General features: G+C 38.6%; 1 protein-coding gene across 2 annotated transcripts in view; it reads right to left on the bottom strand.

The window, feature by feature from the left end:
• CTNNA2 (catenin alpha 2) overlaps positions 1–25,838 on the bottom strand; it is a 505,102-nt gene that overhangs the window by 385,629 nt on the left and 93,635 nt on the right. For both annotated transcript variants that reach the window (XM_061365551.1, XM_061365559.1), the window contains exon 3: positions 14,605–14,792. In XM_061365551.1, coding sequence (XP_061221535.1) covers positions 14,605–14,792 — 188 coding nt within the window. The remainder of the gene's footprint in view (positions 1–14,604; positions 14,793–25,838) is intronic.

Genomic DNA, 25,838 nt, shown 5'->3' with positions numbered 1-25,838 from the left:
GAAGCAGTATGAGAAGCAGAGACCACCTGGCTCTAAATAGAGCATGTTTCCAAGCATGCTGTAGCCCGAGGATTAATATAGAACCACAGAATGGTGTCATAGACTCATAGCAAGAGGTATTGCTGCCTGCCAATCACCCAGCTTTGTAATGAGCCTGAGATAAAGGACATGGGGAGATCGGGAATATGATAAGGGCATACAGCATTTTCTTACTATTGTTAAAAATCTGGGGAACAAACAGATGAAACCAGGAAACAGCCTTTTTGCAACACCCTGACTGGGATTAAGAGAACAGGCACATTAATGTTGAACAATTTAGGGTTCTGTGGCCAAGAAAGGAAAAACGAGAGGTAAATTTTAAATAGAATAATTAAAAGAGGTACTCTAGTGTGAGCTGGCATAGGAAAGGAGAGAAACAGAGCAAGGAGAGTCACCAGCACAGGGTAAGTGTATGATAGAGGTTCATGATAAGAAAAGATAAGAGAAAGCAGACAATAAAGAATACAAAGGAGAGCACTTGCAGATTTACATAGTTCAAGAAATAGAAAGTACCCTACTACTTCCAAAGAATTAAGCTCATTTCTACTCTCTGTTCACATAATCTGCACACATTATTTGTGATAACCTATATTTGAGACCCAAAGCAGTTATTTTTAAACCACTAAAGGACTTGTGAAGAATTTTTGAAATCATGCCCAAAGCATTGACCTACATGAAAATTAAGCCCATCTTTCCAAAATTTGGAATTACATTAAGAATATGGATATATATATTTTAAGACTATAGCAATCTTATATAGCCCATGATATAACTACATACATTGGGTCGATGCTTAAAAACTGCAAGAGCTTCTGTGCAGAGACATAGATACCTGAACTTCATACTGTGAAATTAATGCTGGTGCATCACAAAGCTGATGCATGAACGATCACCACCAACCAGAACAACAGATCAGTATATTCTGTGTGATAAAAGGTTCATAAACAACATGCTTATTGTTAGATTTTTAACAAGAACAGAAAGAAACAGTCATTAGGGAGAGCTGCTTATACAGGTGTCACTATGGAAGCATATTAAGAAACATGAGAGGTGTAAAAACTGCTTAAGTATCAGGAATGATCATCAGCTCCATCAATTTGATGCACTTGTCAGCAGCTGTATTAGTCCATATAGATTTCTATGCTAAGCTAGCTAGAGCATGTCTGCTACTTAAACTAACATATTTAGAGCTAAGTGAGCACTTCCAACTTGTACTGAATTGCAAAAACCATCCTGAAATTGCACATCTTTTGTTTTCACTAAGGCAAAGGCAGAAAATAGGGATTTGATTAGTCAGGAAGATCAAAGCCAAAGAGAAAAAAAAAACAAAACAAAAACATGAAATGGAGAAAAGAAGGAGAAATTAAAAACAAATGAAAAGAGAAAACAAAAATGTCTATTTTTTAGTTTGACACTTTGACAGAGTCAAAGGTTTTACTGAAGTCTAGGCAAACACTCACAGTCTTTCCCTCATCCACTAAGCTGGTCACCATACCATGGAAAAAGACCAGGTTAGTTCTAGTTGGGCTTCGATCCCTTTAAATTTATCCCTGCATAACCACAGCACCCTTGTGATCCAACTGAGTCTCCTGTTCCTTCTTCCAAAAGTCATAAACTCTTCTTTTTTTTCCCCTGGTTCCAGCCAAAGCTCTCTGTTCAGCCAGCCCACTCTTCTTCCCCACCAGGGAAGTCTTTCAGCTGCTCCCGTGTCTTCAGGATTTCCTTTTTGAAGAGTATCCACCTTTCCCAGATTCCTTTGCACTCCAGAACTGCTTCCCAAGGGACTCTGTCAACCAGGCTCCTGAACAGGCCAAAGTCTGTCCCTCAGAAGCCCAAGGAAATAGCTCTGCTGGCCCCTCTCTTTACTTCTCTGAAAATCAACACCTAACTTCTCCAGGAGCTGGGAGGTACTACAGGACAAGACAAATAACAGGAGAAAATGGAAACTGCTTCATCCAGTGGGAAATACATTAACTGAACAGTAGCTTAATTCAGGCATATATCTAACAAGTTACCCAGAGAAGCTGTGGTTACCACATCCCTGTCAGTGTTCAAAAGGTCAGGTTGGAAGAGGCTTGGAGCAACCTGGTCTAGAGGAAGGTGTCCCTGCCCATGGCACGGGGATGCAACTGGATAAGCTTTAAGGTCCCTTTCAGCTCAAACTACTGTATGATTTTAAGTTGGACATAAAATAACAGTATGACCAAAGTAATAAAATTGAAGAGTGATTTAAAACCACAAGGCCCAGATGAAGCAGGTAAAAGGAAGATAGGGGTGATACATTTTTATGTGAAGAAAAACAAGGTACATTTCATTAAATAGCGTAGGAATCACATACTAATAATGATACGAACAGAGGTTATAAACTGAATTATCTGCAACTAGGCTATTTAGAAAAGACAGACCCAGCAGGCGGGGAGGGGGAATTGGTCTTTATGTCAGTGATAGGCTGGAGAGTATGGAACTCTGGGGACTCAGGACAGTGAGAAGAGCGTGCAGCAAGCTCACTGCTCTGGACTTCAGAAGAGCAGCCTTCCTCTTCAGGAACCTGCTTAGTAAGGCTTCATGGGATATATCCCTAGAGGGCGCGGGGGGGGCCCAAGACTGTTGGTTGATATTCAAGGGTCACCTGCTACAGGCTCAGGAATGTTGCATCCCAACCAGAAGGAAGTGCAGCAGGAGGGCCAGGAGACCTCCTTGGATGGATAAGGAGATGTTGAGGAGTCTTTGAGGGGAAAAAAAAGAGGCTTATAAGAGGTGGAAGAAAGGGCCAGGTGGACTTTGAAGAATACAGGGATGTTGTCCAGGAAGCTAGGGACCAGGTTAGGAAAGCCAAGGCCCAGTTAGAGTTAAACTCGGCTAGGGATGAGAAACATAACAGGAAGGGATTCTATAGGTACATTGTGAATAAAAAACAGACTAGGGACAACATGGGTTCCTTTTGGAAGCTATCAGAAGAACTGACTACCCTGGATTTGGAGAAAGCTGCGGTTCTGAATGACTACTTTGCCTCAGTCTGCACTGGCAAATGCTCTGACAACACCACCCAAGCCTTGGAAGGCAGACACAGGGACAGTGAGAATGAAGACCTTGGGCCCACTGCAGGAGAGGATCTGGTTCAAGACCATCTTAAGAACCTGAACGTGCACAAGTCCATGGGACCTGATGAAATCCATCCATGGGTCCTGAAGGAGCTGGCAAATGAAATTGCTAAGCCTCTGACAGGGACAGTGGGATTGAGTGCACCCTCAGCAAGTTTGCCAATGACACCAAGCTGTGTGGTTTGGTTGATACGCTGGAGGGAAGGAATGCCATCCAGAGGGACCTTGACACGCTTGTGAGGTGGGCTGATGCCAACCACATGAAGCTTAACCATGGCAAATGCAAGGTCCTACACCTGGGTCGGAGCAATCCCAGGCACAGCTACAGGCTGGGCAGAGAAGAGATCCAGAGCAGCCCTGCGGAGAAGGACTTGGGGGTGTTGTTTGATGAGAAAATGAACATGAGCCGGCTTCAGTGTGCGCTTTCAGCCCAGAAAGCCAACCGCATCCTGGGCTGCATCAAAAGCAGCATGACCAGCATCTGTTGGAACAAGTTCAGAGGAAGCCACGAGGATGATCAGGTACTGGAACACTCCCATATGAGAAAGTTGGGGCTGTTCAGCCTGGAGAAGAGAAGGCTGTGTGGAGTCCTCATAGCAGCCTTCCAGTATCTGAAGGGGGCCTATACGGATGCTGGGGAGGGACTCTTCATTAGGGACTGTAGTGACAGGGCAATGGGTAACAGGTTCAAACTTGAACAGGGGAAGTTTAGACTGGATGTAAGGAAGTTCTTTACTGTGAGGTTGGTGAGCACTCGAATGAGCTACCCAAGGAAGTTGTGAATGCTCCATCCCTGCTGGTGTTCAAAGCCAGGTTAGACAGAGCCTTGGATGAGATGGTTTAGTGTGAAGTGTCCCTGCCCATGGCAGGAGGGTTGGAACTGGATGATCTTAGAATAGAATCATAGAATCATAGAATAGTTAGGGTTGGAAAGGACCAAGGTCCCTAACTATGATTCTAAAACAAGCAAGTGATTGAAACCAAACACAGATCTGAATGTCAAATCTGACGTTACAAATGAATGAGATTGGCAAACATCAGAATCAGTGGCAATTTTAGGCCTATTTTGAGTAATCATAAAGATTCTAAATTCTTTAAGTACTACAGAATTGTCTCCTTTTTCCAGTTTTCATATATAAACAGCAGCCATAATATTTTGCAGATGTGAAGTTTTAAAAGTATTTCTTTTTGATAAAGAGATTAAAACTGAAAGAGAATGAGATACCTGGTGATCTGACTACTTTAACTTGAAACTTCTCAGACAGAAGCAGGTCCTGTTATTTGATTATAACATTTTGTATTCCCTCACTCTATAATGTATTCCTCAGAACAGAGAACTTTTTAATATGGGAAAAATGTACTTCAGAGACAGACGTGTTCAAAATGGTAAATGGAAGACAATAAATCAAAGTCTTTCCTATACTGACTAAGCACCCTTTAGGATTCAGATATTAGGAAGTGTATTTCAAATTTTCATGCTGTCATCAACTCAACTACCTCTTTCTGAAACCATATGCAAAACTATCTGCATGGGAGAATGAAGCTTCTTCACAACTGCTTTCAAAGCTGGATGACTGCCATGGAAATTGCAGTCAAAAATAAAGAACACAGAAGGAAACATACTTCAGACAAGGAGGAGGGTGCAAGAAAGACTCCCAGATGAAGTTTATTGTGTGAAGGACTGCTTATATCTTTCCTATTAAATGCAACTGGGTAAGTAGCAGAAATAATCCTGGCAACACGAATCAGAATCAAAGTTTCCTACTTTTTAGCTGAATGACCACAGTATTTACAATGACATTCTGAACAAAGAAAGCATAGCTTTTTAAAATTGAAAATATATTTTACTACCTCATTTACAACATTTAACAGAATGAGAGGGTTTCTTTGTATGTTTGTTACCAACTTTTTTTTCTGCGTAATCATTACGAAATCACTCTTGAATTTCCCCAGCTACAGGTTTCGAAAGACTGAAAATGCATCTTTCAGCACTATGAGAGAAAGGAATGACCGGAGAGCTGGAGGCAACAGGACAGGACAACAGTGGTGGTCCAGAAGGAAATCTGTCCTTCTCTTTGGTGAAGGTTTGCTTTGCAACACATCCACTAGCTCTTCATTCAAAGCAAAGCAACTGAAGCACAAAGCAGTGACCAAATCCTAAACCCATCTCCTTGAATTTCTCCCACCAGGCTACTTCCCAATTTAAATATCCAGGACAAAGATTCTGCATCTCCATGTTCTCCCTCCAGCTTGCCCTATCCATCGCTACATTAGAAAAATGGTACAACTCTTATTCCTTTTACTGTGTTAAAAGCTTCCATCACCTTCCAAATATTTTCAATGTGACAAACTAAAATAACCAGCTCTCCAGTTCAAAGAGCAAATCAGACTTTTCCTTTCATTTCTTTGTTTAAATGTTGGATTGAACAAAACGAAATTCAGTTCAAAGTTCCTGTCCAATGAATCAACAGTGATTTCAAGCACCCATCTGCAATCCAGATGATGTTTCACTAGCACATAAATTAGAACAGCTTTAAAAAGAGAAGGCAGAGATGAGATGCTCATACCCATAATTCTCTATAGCTTTATGGTAACAGCACTCTTCTGAGGGTCAGAGCCTTCAAATCTCCATATTGAATTACACACAGAGAGAACTTAAACACAGACTTTACGCATGCAAGAAAAATCTTCCTGCAGAACATTGTTCATGGCTATCTCAAAACTTAATTGAAAAGGATGTACATTTAATACTGCTGAGAATTACTGACTGTGGACAAAGTCTACCCAGTTTTGCTGGAAAACAGAGCAGGGCAAAATAATTGTCTATGGTGCCTCTTCCACTCTGTAAGACCGTTTTTCATTTTATTTTCTTATAAATCCTAGTAAAACTATTTTCTAAATTCAACCCAAATTCAGAAATTTCATGTATACTAATACTAGATTGTGGTAGAATAAAATATTTACTGAAAAATGTGCCCTAGTTACAACCCCGTCATAGATTTTAGGTTTTTAACTGTCATATATTTCTCAAATAAAAAACTTTTCCTAACAGAAATATTGCTTCTGATAGAACAAGTAGTAATTTGGAATTCTAAAATCAGATCCTATTACACTATTTCTATAACTTTCAATTCCGGAGTATAATTTAATCTTTGACAGCTGTCAAAAGTTGACATTCTAAAGCAATTTCATTCTTCTCTGCTATAGTCATGATAGTAATAAAATCTTCAAGACAGAAAATAGAAATAAATTTAGCACAGAAAAGGAAAAATCACCCAATATCTTTATTTTTCAGACATATATCTGTATTCTTGTAAAACCTGACTTGAATGGTCGTATTTTGGCAATGTATCAAATGCCAGCTACCCTTTACAACAAAGATATCTGGGAGATGCAAGTCACCATAAATTGAACCTAACATGAGCTTAAACAAAATAATGGAAAGTGAAATGAAAGCTAGAAAAGCTCCATTCGAAGCTGCAACAGATATAAATATTTTGAAAATGGTGCAGAGATCAAACACAGGCTCTCAGTCAGCTGGATTTACCAAAAAACAGGGTCATCATCAGTTTAGGATCCCTCCAAAGGCCAGAAACATTTAAAGACACCTATAGAAAAATCACCTTAGGCACTTAGTTTTTCCTATATGGTTAGCTTCCTGCTCAGAAATAGAACCATAGAATCATAGATCAGTTAGGGCTGGAAAGGACCTCAAGATCAGCTAGTTCCAACCCTCCTGCCATGGACACCTCACACTAAACCCTGTCACCCAAGGCTCTGTCCAACCTGGCCTTGAATGCTGCCAGGGATGGAGCATTCACAATTTCCTTGGGCAACTTGTTCCAGTGCCTCACCACCCTCACAGTAAAGAACTTCTTCCTTATATCCAATCTAAACTTCCCCTGTTTAAGTTTGAACCAGTGTCAAATGCTTTTCACAACCCACGTAGATGATGTCAACTGCTTTGCCTATGTCCATCAGTTTTGTAGCCCCACCATAGAAGGCCACCAAATTGGTCAGGCAGTATTTCCCCTTAGTGAAGCCATGCTGGCTGTCACCAAGCACCTTGTTGTTTTTCATGTGCCTTAGCATGCCTTCCAGAAGAACCTGCTCCAAGAATTTGCCAGGCACTGAGGTGAGACTGACTGTCTGTAGTTCCCTGGGTATTCCATATTCCCCTTCTTGAAAATGGGGCTTATATTTCCCTTTTTCCAGTTGTTGGAAACTTCACTCGACTGCCACGATTTCTCAAATATGATGGATAAATAAAGGACTCATTATGGAATGCAGGGAAAGAACATTTTAGGCCTTCACAAGATTTGTAATGGGAGGCTTGGAGGAGGATCTGAAAGTGGGTAAAGTGCACCAAGATTATTTGAGGAGGAACAAATATGGAAAAATGAAAGCATATAAGCATAAAAGAGGCCACTTGGGAAGCCCTCACACCACTTATCTGTATAATAACTGAGATTCTGTACAATGTCTACTTTTCAGACAAAGAGTTTTATATAATTTTAGAGAAGGAACTTCACTGTCTTTCACAACTAAGTTCTCTGAAGGCTGGAAGAGATTTAATGGATCTGAAAAGGGTCTGAAAGAACTAGCCTTAGAACATTTGCATAGAATGACATTTAGCAAGCCATATTTCCTAGGCTGAGCACTGCAAACATGAATAACAATTGAAGTCCCTTCCAAATGTAACAGGCAATTTCAAAACAGATGACGAATATTTCTGAATAACAAGATACAGTTTTTCAGGCCACAGATCACTGAGTTACCCAATACAAGATCTTGATACTCCAAGATGGATAGGCACAAGCCATCAGTGAGATGGGCAAAAAGCAAGTTGCAGAGCACCTCATCATAGATATTGTTGGCAAAATAGAGAGAATGTGTTCATTATGCACACAAGTTATTTCAGAAGTGCAGACCAAGACCCATTCCCCATTAAGCAGGGCTGACCACAAGGCTTGCTTCATCTTTCAGAAAGTTTTTCCAAAATAACTGCTTTTCTGTAATTTTGTTCCACGTGCACATGGCTTCTCCTTTACCAAGGCTAAAGGAGACTAAATTCTATAAGCCAAAAACAGTTCTCATACACTTCAATGAGAAGTATTATAAATGAACATAGAAAGACCATACTTCAAGTGAAAAGATCAGATCTCCTCCCAGACAAAAAGATTTTTAGCCCCTAGTCCAGGTAAGAAAGAATAGCTTAGGTTATTTAGACAAGTTAGTTTGTTTCTAAAGGATCGATGTATTCCTCCTTCATCCTTGCCAGAGTTAAACCAAATGAAATACGGTTCTTTCCTTCAAGTCAGACTTTAGGAATAACAACCTGCCAGAAAGACTCAGAAAAATGCCCAAAAAGCCCTGAAATAATCAGTGCTTAGTTATTACAGTAAGGGACACCTTTACATATCTCCAGTTACAGATCAGCCCTTCATTTTGAATCCAGTCACCGGGACTCAGAGTTGAAAACAGATGCAGACATCAGACAATACTTCATCATTTGCTTTATGAAAAGAATTTCTTCTTTTCCCACATCAAGTGACAGTTGTATTGTGACAAGTCTTTTAGTGGCTTCTACAGAAAAATACTCATGAAGTAATTTGACTTCCATATATTTTATAAACTAGGAAAACTGCGAAAGAAGGAAAAGAGATACTAAGAGAGCAAGCCTACCTCCTTTAGTTGAATTCTTATTAATTAAATTATAATTTATTCAGCTCAGGATTTTTTTATATTTGAAATGTAACTTGAAGTGTTATACCCAAACTATTCCAGGAAAGACTTTACATACTAATGGGTACAAACCTTTTTTCACTTTTACTTTTCTTTATTCAAGCACATCAAAAGGACAGCAGAGAGAGTAGACTGGGTAAATCAGGGCTCCTGCAAAGTCTCTTGCAGCTGACTCTGCTAAGCAAGTACATCTGAAGCATCAGTGTAATACAGAATCATAGTATAGTTAGGGTTGGAAAGGACCTTAAGATGTTAACACCTCAGTTCCAACCCCCCTGCCATGGGCAGGGACATCTCACACTAAACCATATCACCCAAGGCTGTGGCCAAACTGCCCTTGAACACCAACAGGGATGGAGCATTCACAACTTCCCTGAGCAACCCATTCCAGTGCCTCACTACCCGTACAGTATAGAACTTCCTCCTTATATCCAATCTGAACTTCTCCTGTTTAAGTTTTAACGCATTACTCCTTGTGCTATCTGTGCTATCACTACAGTCCCTAATGAAGAGTCCCTCCCCAGCATCCTTATAGGCTCCCTTCAGATACTGGAAGGCTGCTTCGTAACATGCTATGTAAGAAGATGTTCATACCCTGGACTTAAATGTAAATAAGACAGGCTTGCTAAGAATGCTTTCAGTGGGAGAAAGACAGAAAATTTAGTGGGGAAAACAGACAGAATGGATAAAAATATGTACAGTCAGAAGGATGGGGTAAGAGAATGGTGAGACATGTTTACCCAGGGTCACAATACTTCAGAGAGAAGTATAACTACTGGTGGAGAAAACAAGGACAACAAAGGTACATTAAGTTTTCAAAGTAAAGGGGGAGTGGGGAGAGATCAAGACCTTTGATTATTTTTTCTACTTCTACATTACAAAACTCTTACTGAACATGAGAGAAAAGAAGGACATTACGCGAATATGGAAAAAGGATTTAAGATGGACATGGAAATAAGAAAGGTTACCAGGAATGAGAGATCTAAAGAGACCATGAGGCCGGGGAAAGATCAGGCCTTGAACTGAAGGAGAACAAGTGTATGACCACATGAAGGGAGCAGGAAAAAGGAGAGGGAAAAAGATCAGCAGAGACTGCTTGGAAAACAGAGATGGCTGCTTTTATAATGCAGTTAAAGAAAACTGATTGGATTAGAGGGCAGAAAACAAAAAGCTAAAGAGTAGATAAGTTTTAAGGAAGCCAAATACGAGCAGGGATTTACTGCTTCAGTCTGGAATGTCGAGTCCTTCAGGCAGCAAGTCTTAAAGATGGGATATCATGGTACTATGAGGACTGGGTTTTAGGAAGGAACAAACAAAGCCTAACTGAAAGAAAATTGTACAATCAGGAAAGATCTCCTGAAATTCAGTTTGCTGAACTGGGATACTAGTTTAATATTCAAAAGATGGTGGGCATTCAGCTAAGAGGTGAGCAGTCTCAAGGAAAAGTGACAGTGTATGTGACATTGCCAGCTATCAGACTGTCTCTCTGTCATACTGCTGCCATTAAATCAGAAAAGCTCAAATAGCATTATCAATTATTATAAAACCAAACAGCATCTTGTATATGTGTATTTTGATGTTTGCTCCCACCAGCTCAGCTGTGCAGATTCCCAGCATTTTTCCCCCAAGGTATCTGAATACTGAAGGTAACCAGAAGGAAAAGACCTTTCACAGGGTTCAGTTTAAAACTTTGATTAAAAGTATTTTAAAAGTAGGTAGTTAAAAGCATGAAAAGTAATAAAAGTATTACTTTTTTGTATGTTCCATCAGAGAGAAAGTAGTTACCAGGAAAGTTTAAGTCATTTTTCCATGTCAGATGTTGATAAATACTTTCAAGCCTACAGACAGTCATGGAATACATGAATCATATTCTTTTTATACAGCGTGCATAAATCCACATGAACGAAAAGTTAAGTACATCATCTTCAAACACAAACCCCATCAACAGCTATTCTGACCCTCGCTTGAAGCACAAATTGCAGGTTATGGTGTGAAGTTTTATCTGCCCTGCCTGAAAAGCGAAAATTCAAAACACAACCACCAGCTGCCGGCCTAAATCATGTTTTTAATGGAAATCTCAGCTATATGCCAGAAACCTTCTAGGAAAACAGCATTAAAATCAGGCAGTCACTAGCACATACCTACAAGACAGGTATTGCCAAAGTAGTCTAACAGATAGAATACATTTACATAAATATAACCCATTTCCTTGTCTTGCTTTCCTCAGCACCCCAGAGAGTTTTTAATAAATTTAATCAAACTTGGGCCCAATTGATCTGCAATTCTTTGTAGAGATTTGTGTGAATCAAAACCTGGATGTCTTCTCCACAGGGAATTTCCTTCTTCTTTAGAGATCAGTAAAATGCCAGTTGCGTTTAAGCACACTGGGAGAACTTCCCCTCTGCTCCCCTTCTCAAACTCTATTTCTTATTTCTATGAGTTATTCTTTACCTCCTGCACTTCTCAGGCTTTGTAGCTTGAGGGCTTAGAGGTTTTTATAATCAAAAGAAAACATACAAAACCTCAAGATGCAGAAGGCTGTCTGCTTTCCCTGACCTCTAATGTAAGGAGACAGGAATAACAGACTTCAGCATAACTTGGGTCTTGTCTGTCCCCATCTGGGAAATCTTTTACACAACTCTGACAATATCAGAATAAATACCCATACAGAAAAGTATCCAATGGCATAGAAATTGGATAATTTCATTTAGATTGCTTTGAACTGTAAGGCCAAAATATATCTATTATGGAATTATTATAGGATACATATATATACAGACACATATATGCAGGTATGAGCTCTATGCATAAGATATTTACACCTTTCCATAAAATTTGAAAAAAAAAAAACAAAATCAAAACCACATTACAAATCTTCATAATCTTTGCTTTTTAAGAATTCAACTTTGTAAATCACAGAATCCCAGACTGGTTTACGTTGGAAGAGAACTTAAAGCCCATCCAGCTCCAACCTCTGCCACAGGCAGGGACACTTTCCACTAGAGCAGCTTGCTCCAAGCCCCTGTGTCCAACCCAGCCTTGAACACTGCCAGGGATGGGCAGCCACAGCTTCTCTGGGCACCCTGTGCCAGCACCTCAACACCCTCACAGGGAAGAGCTTCTTCCCAAGATCTTATCTAAACTTGCCCTTGAATCAAAACTGTGGATCAAAGTTTTGTACAGCAAATATAATTTACCTTTCCACGCAATTAAAGTAGCAAGTCTTAAAGTTTTATCTTTGCACTCACTTTTATCCCAAAGTATTTTGACAATGATACAGTACATTTGTTTCATGCTTATCAGTGGAAAGCAGCTCTCTCTGGGATGAACTGCAATAGCTGTCTACAGTAGTATATGATAGTATACAGCAATATAGGGCAGGAAATGAGGAACACACCAGCGCCAGCTGTAACTGCAGGAGGTATTTTTAGGTTGCGGGAGTAATTACTCAACCTGGAATTCTGCCAGATAATCAACTAGTGCTACTCTGGCAAAACACAGCCTCCGTTCATTAATCCAGCTCTTTATGTCATTGAGCTAAACATATCATTTCACATTGCAGCAAGACTGGCTCGTGTGTGCTAATAATGGTGTTTGGTGTCTCCTGCTCTCCTAATTATGGACTTATGTTGTAGAAACCTAAAAGAGCTGTTCCACTTTTCTGATAGGCTTTTTCAGTGTTGACAAAAGATGAATGCCTGTATCATTCTGCATAATGCTGTTTGAGATGTTTTCTCCTGGTTTCTGCATCATGCATTTTTTTAAATACAGATTAATAAAAAGGAATTAAAAGCTTGTTATCAAAAGTCAGAAATTCAGTCAAAAAGAAAACCAAAACCCTCCACAGCAAATCCTCTCAGGTGCCTCTAGCTTTTCAAAGCAAAATTCTACAAAGAAATGACTGCTAACTAATACAAAGCTACAATGAGCTTTGTATTAGAAAATAATAAGCTAGATAATAAGAAGCTCCGATACCATGCTAATGGTGTATCTGCCTAGCTCAGAGAGCATGCAACAGTTGAGACTGATGACTCTAATTCAGGTTCTTTGGGAGAAGCTAACAACACTGGGGGCAGCATCACAGCCACAAAGGAAGAGCCCTATAAATCATAGGGAGCAATGGCACTCAAAATAAGTAATGTCAGCAACAGAAAAGTGCAGTAGTTGACAAATGAAGCTGCATGCCAGAACAACCAGGCATCAGCATCAAATTCTAAAATAAAACCCCAAAGAAACCCCAACAACAACAAAAAACCAACTGAATAGCAAACTAAAAACCCCCATCAGGATAGCGCCATAACCCTGTACACAAAGTATACAGCAAATATTCAACTTAGTCTAATGCACTGGCAATTGAATATTTAAAAGAAAACTGATCATATAATGCAGGAAAACAGTTAAACCCAACATATAGTTGATGGGGGAAAGAAATAGCCTCAGGGTAGAACAGCCTAGAATATTCACACACCAAGTGTTCGTATACATAGGATTTTAAACCTACCTGCTCATAGAAGCATTTGAGTCAAATTTTCACTAACTGAAAAAAAAAATCCTATGAGTGCTGGGGGACTAACTCACTGGACTGTAGTATTTTATACCTAAGTCCTTCAGACTCTATTCAAAATCTCAGTTGAAGATCTGTCAGTCTTGTTCTAAAACCCAGGACTGGTGGTACTGGCAAGTGGTATCTTTAGATTATAGGATTTACAACAGAAAAGCAGCCCTGAAAGATGTTTAATTGTATTGCACTACAGATAATTACAACCAAAGTCAGTGAAAGGGAAGAAGTTTTGTTATGTGGGCATATATTGAAAACATCTTTTTTCCTTACCACGCATGTAAATTTGAAAGCATCTGATACATATTTTACCTTTTGAAGGAAAATTTTCAAGTAACAGTCATGCTATGCATATGTATGATATTTAACTTTTGAAAGCCTTAAAGTAGTTTTCCTATAATACCAATTTAAACTTCAAATATTAAATTGTACAAAAGTAAGATTATTTTTGCCAGTAGAGAAAACGCGATCATCCCACACCTGAGTCCCATGCCCAACGAGGCAATTTCTTGTATCATTGCATATCTTGAATTCTGCAGCTTAAGCTATGCAGTCAGCAAACCAATGTTAACATTTACCTTATTATCACTAATGCCCAGAATAAAAAATGCCTTTAATACTGCTATTATCTCTGTATTTCCAGACTTTAATAATCTATCTATATCTTTCAATATATACCCAAAACCTATATTGATGTACTATTTTGTTGATAGTTGTTAGATTGTCCAGAAATACAAACACCGTAATCCCAATGCTACATTTGCCTCCCGAAAATTTAAACACTGGTCAAATTTAACACAGTGAAAAAAATCACATCAGTTTATTATACCACAGAATAAAAAGCAAGTTGAAAATGAAGCACCAAGCTTCGGCACTTGGCAGCACAGCTGCTAAATAATGTTTGAGTTCACTATTTGGTGACAGATAACAGGGAAAACTACCCAAACTTCTTATTTTCCCCAAGTTAAAGCATTCTTTATATTAATTGCCATTCATGAATGTATAGCTATTTTAATATTTATATGCCTTATTACAGATATGCTGCAACACAGGACATAGTTTTAGTTACATTACCAGAGTCAATCACACACTTATTTTGGAAGAAATCTTGAAAATCATCAGCTGAAGCAGTTACCCCATTAAGCATTTGGTACCACATACCTTGTTTGCGTACATCCTCTACAGCAGCAACCAATTCCTCCTTGAGATCCTGGCTCTCTTTAGCTATTTGATCGCCTTTTTCCAAGAAGTTTTGAGTAGCCTGTTCGACTGAAGCAGCCAACACATGAGCCTTCTTAGAGCGCCCTTTCTTTTTGCCAGATGGTCCTTTATTGCTTGTGTTAACAAGCGTTGTTACCTTTGGGGAAGAAAAGCAAGTATTTGTCAGTTTGAAGGATTCTTCAGTTATTAATAGCACAATAGATGGCCACTTCATTCAATACCTCTACTATCTCCTTCACTCTTGAAGTGATGCCATGGTCACATGTACTGAATGAAGAAAATTTAAAGCCTAAAATCCAAAGCATGGCAGCACAGACATCAAAAAAGGTTTATCCTTTCAACCTCTGTTTATTCTGGGCTAAGCAAATCACAGTCAAGCAATGAAGGAGAAAAAGATAAGAAATAGGTATGGAAGGACATTGGTGCTAAAGCATCAGTTTTGTCACTGGTTTTCATTTTTAGAGACATGAATGAGTTGATAAAATGAAAACCTAACACATACAGGTCAGAAATCATTCAAAAAGCAATCATCTCTTGAGATAAGTACTGTCAGGTACAATAAGTGGTGACAGACCGGTTGTGGCTATGTTCCAGGCATTAAGGAATGAATAGCTCCTGCTGCAAGAAATACACAGGTTAAAAACTATTCAAGTTTAGTATTGCTACAGTATATTTACATATATCAGCATAAAACAACAGCAGATAGCGAAAGGATCCCAGTATTCAAAAAGGAAGAAAATCTGCTTCCATGTTTGGAGAATCTCATGAAGGAATTCCTTACTGAGCTATTGATAGATTGATCCGAAACTTTAAGCACAATGCTTAACAATACAGCTTTTTGCTGGACTAAAAGATTCCTGTATCACTCCTGCAGTAAAAGACTGACATAATGTAAAACAGAAATACTAAATTGGATATCATCAAATGTTAAATGCATGAAAAATAGCAATGGATCCATAATGTTCAGGGGTACAAATCTCCCTAACCAGGAGACAAACCAGGGCAGTTAAAATGACATATCAGTGTGTTAAGCCAGAAACTTACTGTAAGAAAATAAAACCCTTTGCAATAAAGGCAGTGCACTACAAAGCAAAAGACTTCAAAACAAAGTGTAAAATTCACTGTCATCCCTATCACAAGAAGCACAAAGTATTTGGTATAGTTGTGAGCAAAGAGCCTTTTGTCATGTTCTTTGAGCTAGGTTTTTTTCTTCAAATCACATCTAAAAACTACAGCCTATGAAAGAAGAGGAGAAAAAAAAAAAATCAAACCAAAAAGGATTCTCACTGCTTGAAAACACCATAAGCATGGCTATACTGGGTGAAAAAAAATGCATTAAAAAGTTTCCAGAGTGCCAAAAGCTCAAACTCAAATATAATCACACACTCATATAAGAGACATGCTAGCAAGAGCATACAAGTAGATCACAAATGGTGCCAGACACCATTTGCCAATGTATCTAAGAGATTTGTAAATCTGAAGCGAAGCCTGATGAATTTTGAACAAGGGAGCTCTACAAGCATGAAATCCATGAAAAGCAACATCTCACTATCTAAATCACAACATTCCGATGTTAAAGAGGTGACCTGGCACACAAAGTTAAGATCGTTTATGAACAAATGGAGGACAAATCTTGAGTCTAGCTGGACTCTGAGATGAGTTTTACATACATTTAAATTGAATAAGAAAATGAATGAATGCCCATTACAGCTATGTTGGCTACTACTCTTGATTTTTTTCCAGTATGAAGCTATTTTTATTTTAGAACTGTAATCTGAGGTTAGCACAATCATTAGGCCATATTGAAGACACTCATTCTAGCTGGAAATAGTCATGGGCTTACATGAAAGCCTATTAGCTTGCTTTTTTGTTTCTAAATCTTCATCAGGGACTTTAAAAATAGAACAACTGGTAACAGGTTCAAACTGAAACAGGGGAAGTTCAGGTTAGATAAAAGGAAGAAATTCTTTACTGGGAGGGTGGTGAGGCACTGGAACAGGTTGCCCAAAAAGTGATGAATACTCCATCTCTAGCAGGGTTCAAGGCCAGGTTGGAGAGAGCCTTGCATGAAATGGTCTAGTGCAAGGTGTCCCTGGCCATGGCAGGAGGGCTGGAAATGGATGAGCTTTAGGGTCCTTTCCAACCTTAACTATTCTATGATTCTATGAGTCTAAATATTTGCAACAGATTTAAAAGCAAATGAAGACTGTGCAGTTCCTGATTTAGTTGATAGAACCTCCTTCAATAATTAAACTAACTGGTGACCAGACAATTTTGTTTTCTCTTGCACTAGAGATTAGAAAACCAGCAACAGGATCAGTTAGATTTTTCAGGTTACTATTTAAAAAACCTTAACTTTTTGAAAGACAGATCTGAATATTTTCTACAAAAACAAATTTCTTAGGGAAAAAAAATACAGCTAAGACCAAAGAAAAGGCTGATGCAGATTAATGAAAAACTATTTCTGAATAGAGGACACAAATAAAAGGAGAATCAATATCATGCTCAGCATATCACAGCTTCTCCTACTGTAACATCCTGCAGATGAATGCAGAATTCATCACATGTGGAGTTCATCATTCTACATTACAAACATAGGCATGTCCTGAATGTCTATAGATGAATGCAGAGAGAAAACATGTATTCTAGTTCCAGCTTAAACCACAACACCACTCAAGTTACTAACCTTGCACACATCACATCTCTTACCTATGATTTGCTTTCATTTCTCTATTCAAGACATTTTAATCTGCTTGAAAATTACTCAATATTACATCCACTTAAGAGAATCTAATATATTAATCTAATTATTTTTCTGAGTCAGGGTCCCAATCTAATTTGTTCAAAATAATACTATGCATCCTCATTCTCAGCTCTAGAAGCAAACACTTGAGGTTTGCTTCCTTACAAAAAAGGACACACCGAAGCCCAATTTAGCAATATGCATATTTCAGCTACATTAACAAAAGTATAAACTGAGACCTCTGCCACATAATAATAATTTGTACTATCAGTAACTGCAATATCAGAGTAAACACAAACAGAAGAGATTCCACCCAAAATGGACTATTCCCAACATACAGTTTCGAAGTCATTGGCATATCAAAATGAGATAACGTGATTTACGAAAATAGCAAAAAGTCTAAGAGCTTCAAATGCCAGAAACTGCATTTGCAGTACAAATTCTGAGTGAACGAGAATGTCTCTGCCTGCTGCAGTGACATATATACTAAAGCATCAAGAGCAGATGCAAAGGGCCAACAGAGTCTTTCAAAATTTAAATGTTTTCCAAAGAACATGAAGAAAATTCTTTATCATGTACCCTAAGACAGAAATCCCTATTGTAATTGTTACTGCTATGCCTATAAGGGAAAACTCATGCAGTAATTTCTACAAGTAAAATCACAGAATCGTAGAATGGTTTGGGTTGGAAAGGACTTTAAAGCTCATGCTTTGGCCAGTGACATGCCATGGCCAGGCACACCTTCCACTTCCAGGTTGCTCCAAGCCCCATCCAATCCAGCCTTGAACAGTTAATGATTTCATGAACACAATGATTTTCATTTCTAAAACAGATTTTATTCAAGGTCCCCTAAAATATAATGTAGCTTTAATATAATGACTCAATAAAAACAGCAAACGAAAGTAGAAATTTGAACCCTCCTGATGCAAAGATCATCTCCAGTTTCCCAGGAAGTATTGTAATCAATGAACTGTATGCTAACTAGAATGGTGGGGTTTTCTTCTCTCTAAACAACGTTGGAACTTCATGCAGCAAGAGACAGAAAACTCATGCAACAAAAAGGAATCATACTCAATGTGGGGTTAGGATATTCACTTCACAGTTCTGGATTCCAGCCTTTGCACTAACAGGTTGGGTTCTGTACAATACACAGCCCTTACAGGAAGGAAAAAACACTCATAAAAAAACTCGGAGTCTTGCAATTTTGCCCACCCTCTGTCAGCTTCTTTTAAATTACATTAAATTATCAGCTTGAACTGCTAAGTAGGCAGTTTCTTCCCAAATTAAAAGCACCATTCAAGCAAGTCATCCACACTGGGAGAGAGGAATGGGGAAGACTTCTTACACTAGAAAGAAATATTAGCTATCCTCTTTTAAAAAGCAGTACCAGCCTATAACTTAATATGAATTGCATGATAAAAAGTATAATAACCTTATTAATACTATCATCGAGTTCTTCAGAAGTGTCTACCCATAAGACTTTATTATTAAAAAAGATAAAATTAAATAAAATAAGGTATGAAAAAAGACAAGAACACAGCTCAGTTTTCTGGCAGGGCTTTAAAGCTACCTGGCTTAAGTATCTTATTTCACCTATGCTGGTACAAAGGAAAGGATGTCTCTATTAGCTTCTTTTACTAATTAATGCAGACCTCACCCCAAATTCTGTACAATTACCAAATATATCATTTGATAATTACCATAAGCTCACTTGGTAACACTATAATGATCCTGGCTTTGTGATCACACTAGGGAACCTTGCTCTCTTTATTTTATTAAAGCTTCGCACAGCTCTATCATGTATCTTTGCTGGAAAAACAGAACTTCATTAATTAATAGCTCAGTTCCACCCTGAATTAAGTCTTCCTTACACAGGTTCAGCAGCACAAAAGAAAGGTGAGGATGTCTTTGCTAAAAACAGAAAACTCCATTAGCATGGATTTCCCTATTGCAGAGGTCATGTGTGGGCAGTGATGCCAAAAATGAGAGGGGATAGAGCTGGATCACATACTCATCCAATGAATCCCTAGTCAGCAGCTGCAGCTCGTAAAAGGACATTCCTGACCCTGTGAATTAAGCTCTCCTCTACAGAATTCTGAAATACATGGACCAAAAGATTAAGAATTGCAATAGTTCCCCCCTTCTCTTTCCTCAGTATCTGCTTGAATTGCAAGATTTTCAACAATGAAATGATAAAATATACTCGTATTGTCAATCTTTGGGAAGAGCATTGATGGGCATTTTCTTATTATTCTACTAAGCTTTGTGGTTTGTCACGCACCTAGGACTGACACCTTGTAATTATTCTTTCAGTACAGACTGGGTGACAAAAAGGTTAGGAGCAGCCCTGAGGAGAAGAACTTGAGGATACTGGTGGATGAAATACTATATATGAGCTGGCAATGTGTGCTTGCAACCTAGAATGCCAATTAGACCCTGGGTTGCATCAGAAGTGCAACCTGGAGTACTCCACCCAGCTCTGACACCCCAATGTGAGGAGGACATGGAGCTGTTGGAGTGAGCCCAAAGGAGGCCGTGACGATGCTGCAAGGGCTGGAGCAGCTCTGCTCTGGAGCCAGGCTGGGTCAGCCTGGAGAAGAGAAGGCTCCTGAACGGGAGACCTTAGAGCAGCTCCAGTGCCTAAAGGGGCTACAGGAAACCTGGAGTGTGGAAGGTGTCCCTGCCTGTGGCAGGGGTTGGAACTAGATGAGCTTTAAGGTCCCTTCCAACCCAAACCATTCTGTGACTCTACAGTTTTTCAATATGAACAACAGATGCTGCTGGAGTTTTTTTTTTTGGGGTGTGAACAGCACTTATGTGTTCGCTTGTTTCTAATAAACTAAAGCAGGTAAATCAGCATGGCTATGCAAACACGTACATTATGAAAACTATCCGCACAACTGCTTTGGTTTGGTTTGATAGGTGACATCAATGTAAAAGGGTTTCTCTGAAAGACCATTAATTATTTGCAAAAGTAAAATCACTGTTCTCTCCTATGTCCCTTCAATTTTCAAATAAATGTTACTTGTTCTTCCCAGTGGCATTTCTTGAATGTGAACAGCTACAAGTTATTCCTCTCTTCTCATGCTCATGTATCACTAAGCTGCTGGAAACACTCAATGACCTGAAAGAAAGACAGCCTTGACATTTTAGTGTAAAAGCCTTTTTGCTTCTAGATGTAAGGTTACCCTTCCGCTTGAATGCACTACCCTGTTGCCTCATGGCTTATACTAATGGTATCCCCTTAAGCATTGTTTTTCAAAATCTTCCACTTTCCACAAGAAGTTTGTTTCAACAAAGAAAGAAAATTCCTACAACCATCTGGAAAGCAAGAACTTCACTTCCAAGCTCTCTGTTTGGTTTTCTTTTTCTTATTTCCTTTGGCTGCAGGATGAAACAGAGACTTTGCAAAATACTTTGGAAGAGAAAGAGATTGTGTTATGGGTTAAAGCACTGGCACGGCTGTAGGAAAATCAGACTCAATCCCGTGCTCACAATGAAGTACAGAACAGACATGAACACTGTGTTCGTGACCTTCTTCACTCTGACCACCCAGAGCCAGAGAAAAAACACGAGATTTTGTGTTATATATTCCCAACTGCACACCACAAACTTACTTTATGATATGGCTTTCAGCAGTAACACATGAGGTAATCCCCATTCAGCTACAAGATAGTATTGATCAAAATACAGTAGAAAATACTTTCAACAACTACTTCTTCATTCACAAACGAAAACCAGCTAACTTTGGTTTTGGTTTTTTTTTTTTTCTATATTTGTGGTTATTCTCTAGTACAACTGAAAAAAAAGTCTTTCTTCCTTATTACACCAATATAAAAGCAAACACAGATGTTCTGCAGAGCACAATTCAGTCCTTAATATAACTCCTTTTTTTGATAATAATGATTCTTCAAGTTCTCTATCAACTTACTTGCCAGTCCTTGGCCCATAAATCATAACAGCTTAAATCATTAACTCTTGGAATTATCTCTGCACAAATAGCACCAGCTGTCTACCCAATTCATAAATCTGAAATTCTTCTCCGATTCTATATAGATATATAAAGTTTCATTGACAAATAGAACTTTAATTTAAAACACTGAATGTTTTATCCCAGTCTGCTTGTATCCCCTTTCTAGCTCACTTCAGTGTTTGCAAACAGCTGCTTGATAGAAGAGTCGATAAATAAGCAGACTATTCTCTCTGATGTATAAATTATTAGCTAGGATGCTGAAAAATGCCAGGGACACACATGCCTTTTGGATACAAAATACATAGATAACTCGGGCAACACTGATTACAGACAGTATATTTTAAATCCAATCTAACTTGAGGACAGCTAACTGCTCTGATGCACATTCCTGCTGCCAAATACAAAATCCTGAACACATTTGCATATTTCTATTCTGTCTACATGATGTACCTTTAGGATGTAATTTAGAGATAGCAACACTGTTACTGTTAATTTATATTCTTCTTATCAGTGTTCACACTGCAGAAAGAGGCTTCCATCCCAGTCAATGTCAATGAATATTATATAAGGTACTTTTAAAGTTATCCAGTATTTTAAAGTTCTTCAGCAAGTTTTAATTCTCTGTGGAATTTTCTACTACTTGTCCTGCTCCCCAAAAGAAGAAAAATAACAATAAAAAGCCTAACATCACATTCATCTTCCTGAAAACATATATAACACGCATACAGTTCTGCAATACCCTTTCACTGACTCACCCACTTTTAAATACAAGAACCAATAGAAGTTCAGCTAATAAAATGTCTCCCTTAGTATATTTTGCCTCTAATTTGTACTAATTTAGGGGCAAACTTTTTTTAAATCTTCTTTTGTGACAAAATTCTACTGTTAATTGACCCTAAACTACTGTGACGCTATTTAGAAGGCCAGTATAAATTCCAGCTTATTTTCTTATCATTCCATATACAAGGATTTACCTGGTAGATATGAAACACCGATTATATTAATAATGAAAAATAGATTTTTCCTCAAGTTTCCTATGGATTCAGTTGCTCACGTACATGATTTGAAGTCCCTCACACCACTCAGACAACTCACCTCAACTGTAACCCCAGGAAAAGCCCTAAAGAAGCAGTTGTTCAATTGCTGCAGCTCATTCAGCATCACACAAAGCCTGACAACATAAACACCAACTAGTGCCAGTTATGGTGGGTGTCACACTGTAGTGAGGACACTGATCAACTGATAATGCCACCAGGACCAAGGCCACCTCATGGAACTGGCAGTCCAGCAGCAACATTAATTATAGGATATGTCCTCTGTCGCTGTGTTGTTAGGATTGCAAAACCTCTAGGAACTAAGCATTACCCTTTCAGAATACAGGTTTCTAGCATCTTGTTAGGAATTTCAATAATTCCAGCTTTTGCCAAGCTAGGAAAGGTCCAGGAAGTGTTTAGTTAGAGCAATCACACAATGGGTTACTATCACATCAAGAAAACATACTTCAACAGAACAACTGGCTTAATCTGGCTCCTAAAAATCTGATCAATGCCTTTAAGTCTAGTGAAATATAAAAGTCAAATTTTAAGATGTTCCTCTCTATTTCTAATTCACTGTGTTTGAACTGCACAAAAGGGCTTGCTCCCAAAGGACAACTGCCAAAGAAATTACAAAACCCACAGAGTCCCACGTTTCAGGTTTTTGGGTTACACCAAGCAAGTCAGGTTGTACCTTTTCAAAAGTTCATGTTTAGTGGTAACCACATATTTTCTGTCATCTATTTCCTTGTTATGGGTAAGAAAGCTGATGACTATCCTAAGATGGAGAGATAAACAAGAATTTTCCACACATAATGGCATAATTTTAGCATGATGACTATTTTATATAGCTTAGGGCCCAGACTATGAACTGGTGGTTGCAGCATTACCTTGGGAGGGTAAGAAACATGGGTTTGAGGTGCCTTCAGCTGAGAAGTGAACTAAGTTTTCTTCCTTAATGGGTGAATACATTAACATCTAGAATAAGAAGGTGGGCTGCAACACTAGTGTGGTTGGGTTTGAAGAGAAGTATAAGCCATTCTTTCACTCTGAAGACTAACTTTCTTGTACCACTTTAGACTAACTCCAAGCAAACTTGCTGTTAATCACTGCATGACATAAGCTCCCCACTGCAGGCTCAGAGTTAAGAATAAAAGTTCCAGAAAGAGATGGCATTTCAAAAAGTCTACTTTCTTTGACATCTCTCCCACTTACCATCTTCCTAATCTCACTCCTAAGCATTTCTCTTCTCCATGTGTTGAACAGGGAAACTAATCATATAATTTTGGTTTATGAATTACACTCCAGGAACTAGGTGCCTAAAACAACTTGGTACCTCCATATCTTTGAGCCTTTTAAAGCTCTACATCAAGGATGCTTATGGCTTTTATTAGCATAGATTGAATTTTAATTGAAGCAGCATTTGGGGACACCAGTCCTCCTTGCTTGTGATCTTGTGACTACACTCATTCTGTTTACCATTGTCCTATTAAGACAACATCCTGTACATACCTATGTGGGAACTTAAAATGCTGAAGCCAGTAAAGGCAAGTTATTTAGGTCCAAAAACACATCTCTGTGTAACACAGCAGTTATTAACAAGCTACAATCCAAAACCATCCGTTGAGCATTAAGGCTTCTCTTACCTCAGCTAGAAACAGCCAGTAAGCTAAAAATCCACCTGATAATCAGCAAATACACATTAAGCAGGAATGACCTCAAAGCTGATAGAAATGTTAACTTTCAGATATGGGCCCAGTGGTCTCAGTAACAACTGTGCAGTAATTGAGGATTAAGTATTTTTTTGCATTCAATAACTTGATTCAACTTCTCACAGTTAATAAGTCGCAGTGCAAAGCCCCTGCTGACATCTGTTGTTTTCCTTGTTCATTAAAACCGTAAATGTCACTGATGCCATTCATGAGCACAATTTCCTGGTTCTCTCCAATTTTACAAACTTTTAATTTGGCCCAAAGCTTTCTTCCACTACTATCACAAGCAGAAAAAGAGTCATTATCCTATGAGAATGGATAAATTTACTGTAAGGATACGAAGGTCTCAAGAAAAGCTGCTAGCAATCTACATCAATCACAAGAAATAAAATATAACCTCTTTAATTCCTTTCAAAACTGAATACAGAACTAATAGTCAAGCTTACAAACACATAACATGCATGGTGTGAGATATGTAGGATAGCTACCTATGTATTTTCATCACAAAATTAAGTGTTGTGGCACTTAAATGGCATCACGAGACTATAGATACTATATATTATGCATGAAAAGACTCAACGAACAAGTTTCCATTTCCATACTTATTGTTATCAGTATTAACCAGTTATCACTGCTAGCCAATCAGAAATGAAGCCACATTCTCTTAAGTACTGGAAAGTGGATCCTCAAAATCTGAAACCCCAAGACAAGCAAAATGCACACATCTGTTATTGAATCGCAACCAAACACAAGTGTATTTGTACTCAACTTCAAGTACCAAGTAATTTGAAAGCTGTATAACAAAAATAATACCAAAACCCTATTTTGCATCAAACTATCTCCTCTTCAGCTAATAGTCTTTGTTTCTCCCAGCTCTTCAGTAGGATAGATAATAGATACAAAGGGTGCTTGACTTAGTCAAGTAAGGTATTTCCTATAACCACATGAGGGCACACCACACTAGAGTAATAGTAAAACACTCCACTTGTGAAACCCCTGGGATTATTGTACTTTGTGCTGTTATTACTGGATCTGCAGACTTGTCACTATAAACACCACAAACTTTACAGAGTGAAATTCTTAGTTGATATTTCATGTCCCGTTTTCTTGACAATCTTTTTTTTTTTTTGGTTTAAAGATCTGTTACCAATCTTAAAGACAACGTTATTTAATATTTAGTTCTCGAACTCAACAAAAAGCAAACAAAAGTTGTATGGGGGGGGAGGGGCAGAGAGAAAGTCATAAGAGACGTGGCAATCACCTTAGTAGGGTTCCATAGCTTTTTCCAAGTACTTCTGGGGTTATTTATGTTAAGAGGAAAGATATTTTTATTTCCTAGCTTAATAGATATTGCACCTAGAACAGAAACTTTAATATTGTAATAATATGCAGTACATGAAAGGGGCTACAAGAAACCTGGAGAGCAGCTTTGGACAAGTGCCTGTAGGGACAAGACAAGGAGAATAGCTTGAACCTGCCAGAGGGGAGACTGAGGCTCTTAGTCAGAAGCTCTTCCATGTGAGGGTGCTGAGGCACTGGCAAGGAGTGGCCAGAGAATCTGTGGCTGCTCCATCACTTGCAGGGTTCAAGGCCAGGCTGGACAGGGCTTAGAGCAACTGGCTCTAGTGGAAGGTGTCCCTGCCACGGAAGGGGTTGGAACAGGGTGAGCTTTAAGGTCTCTTCCAACACAATCCATCCTCTGATTCAATGAG

Source organism: Neopsephotus bourkii, unplaced genomic scaffold, assembly GCF_033783945.1.
Source record: "Neopsephotus bourkii isolate Nb327-2 ecotype Australia unplaced genomic scaffold, CSIRO-AGI_Nbou_v1 NB_121, whole genome shotgun sequence".
NCBI lineage: Eukaryota > Metazoa > Chordata > Aves > Psittaciformes > Psittacidae > Neopsephotus > Neopsephotus bourkii.
The sequence above is the reverse complement of the archived record's forward strand: the minus strand, read 5'-3'. Positions and strand labels throughout refer to the sequence as shown.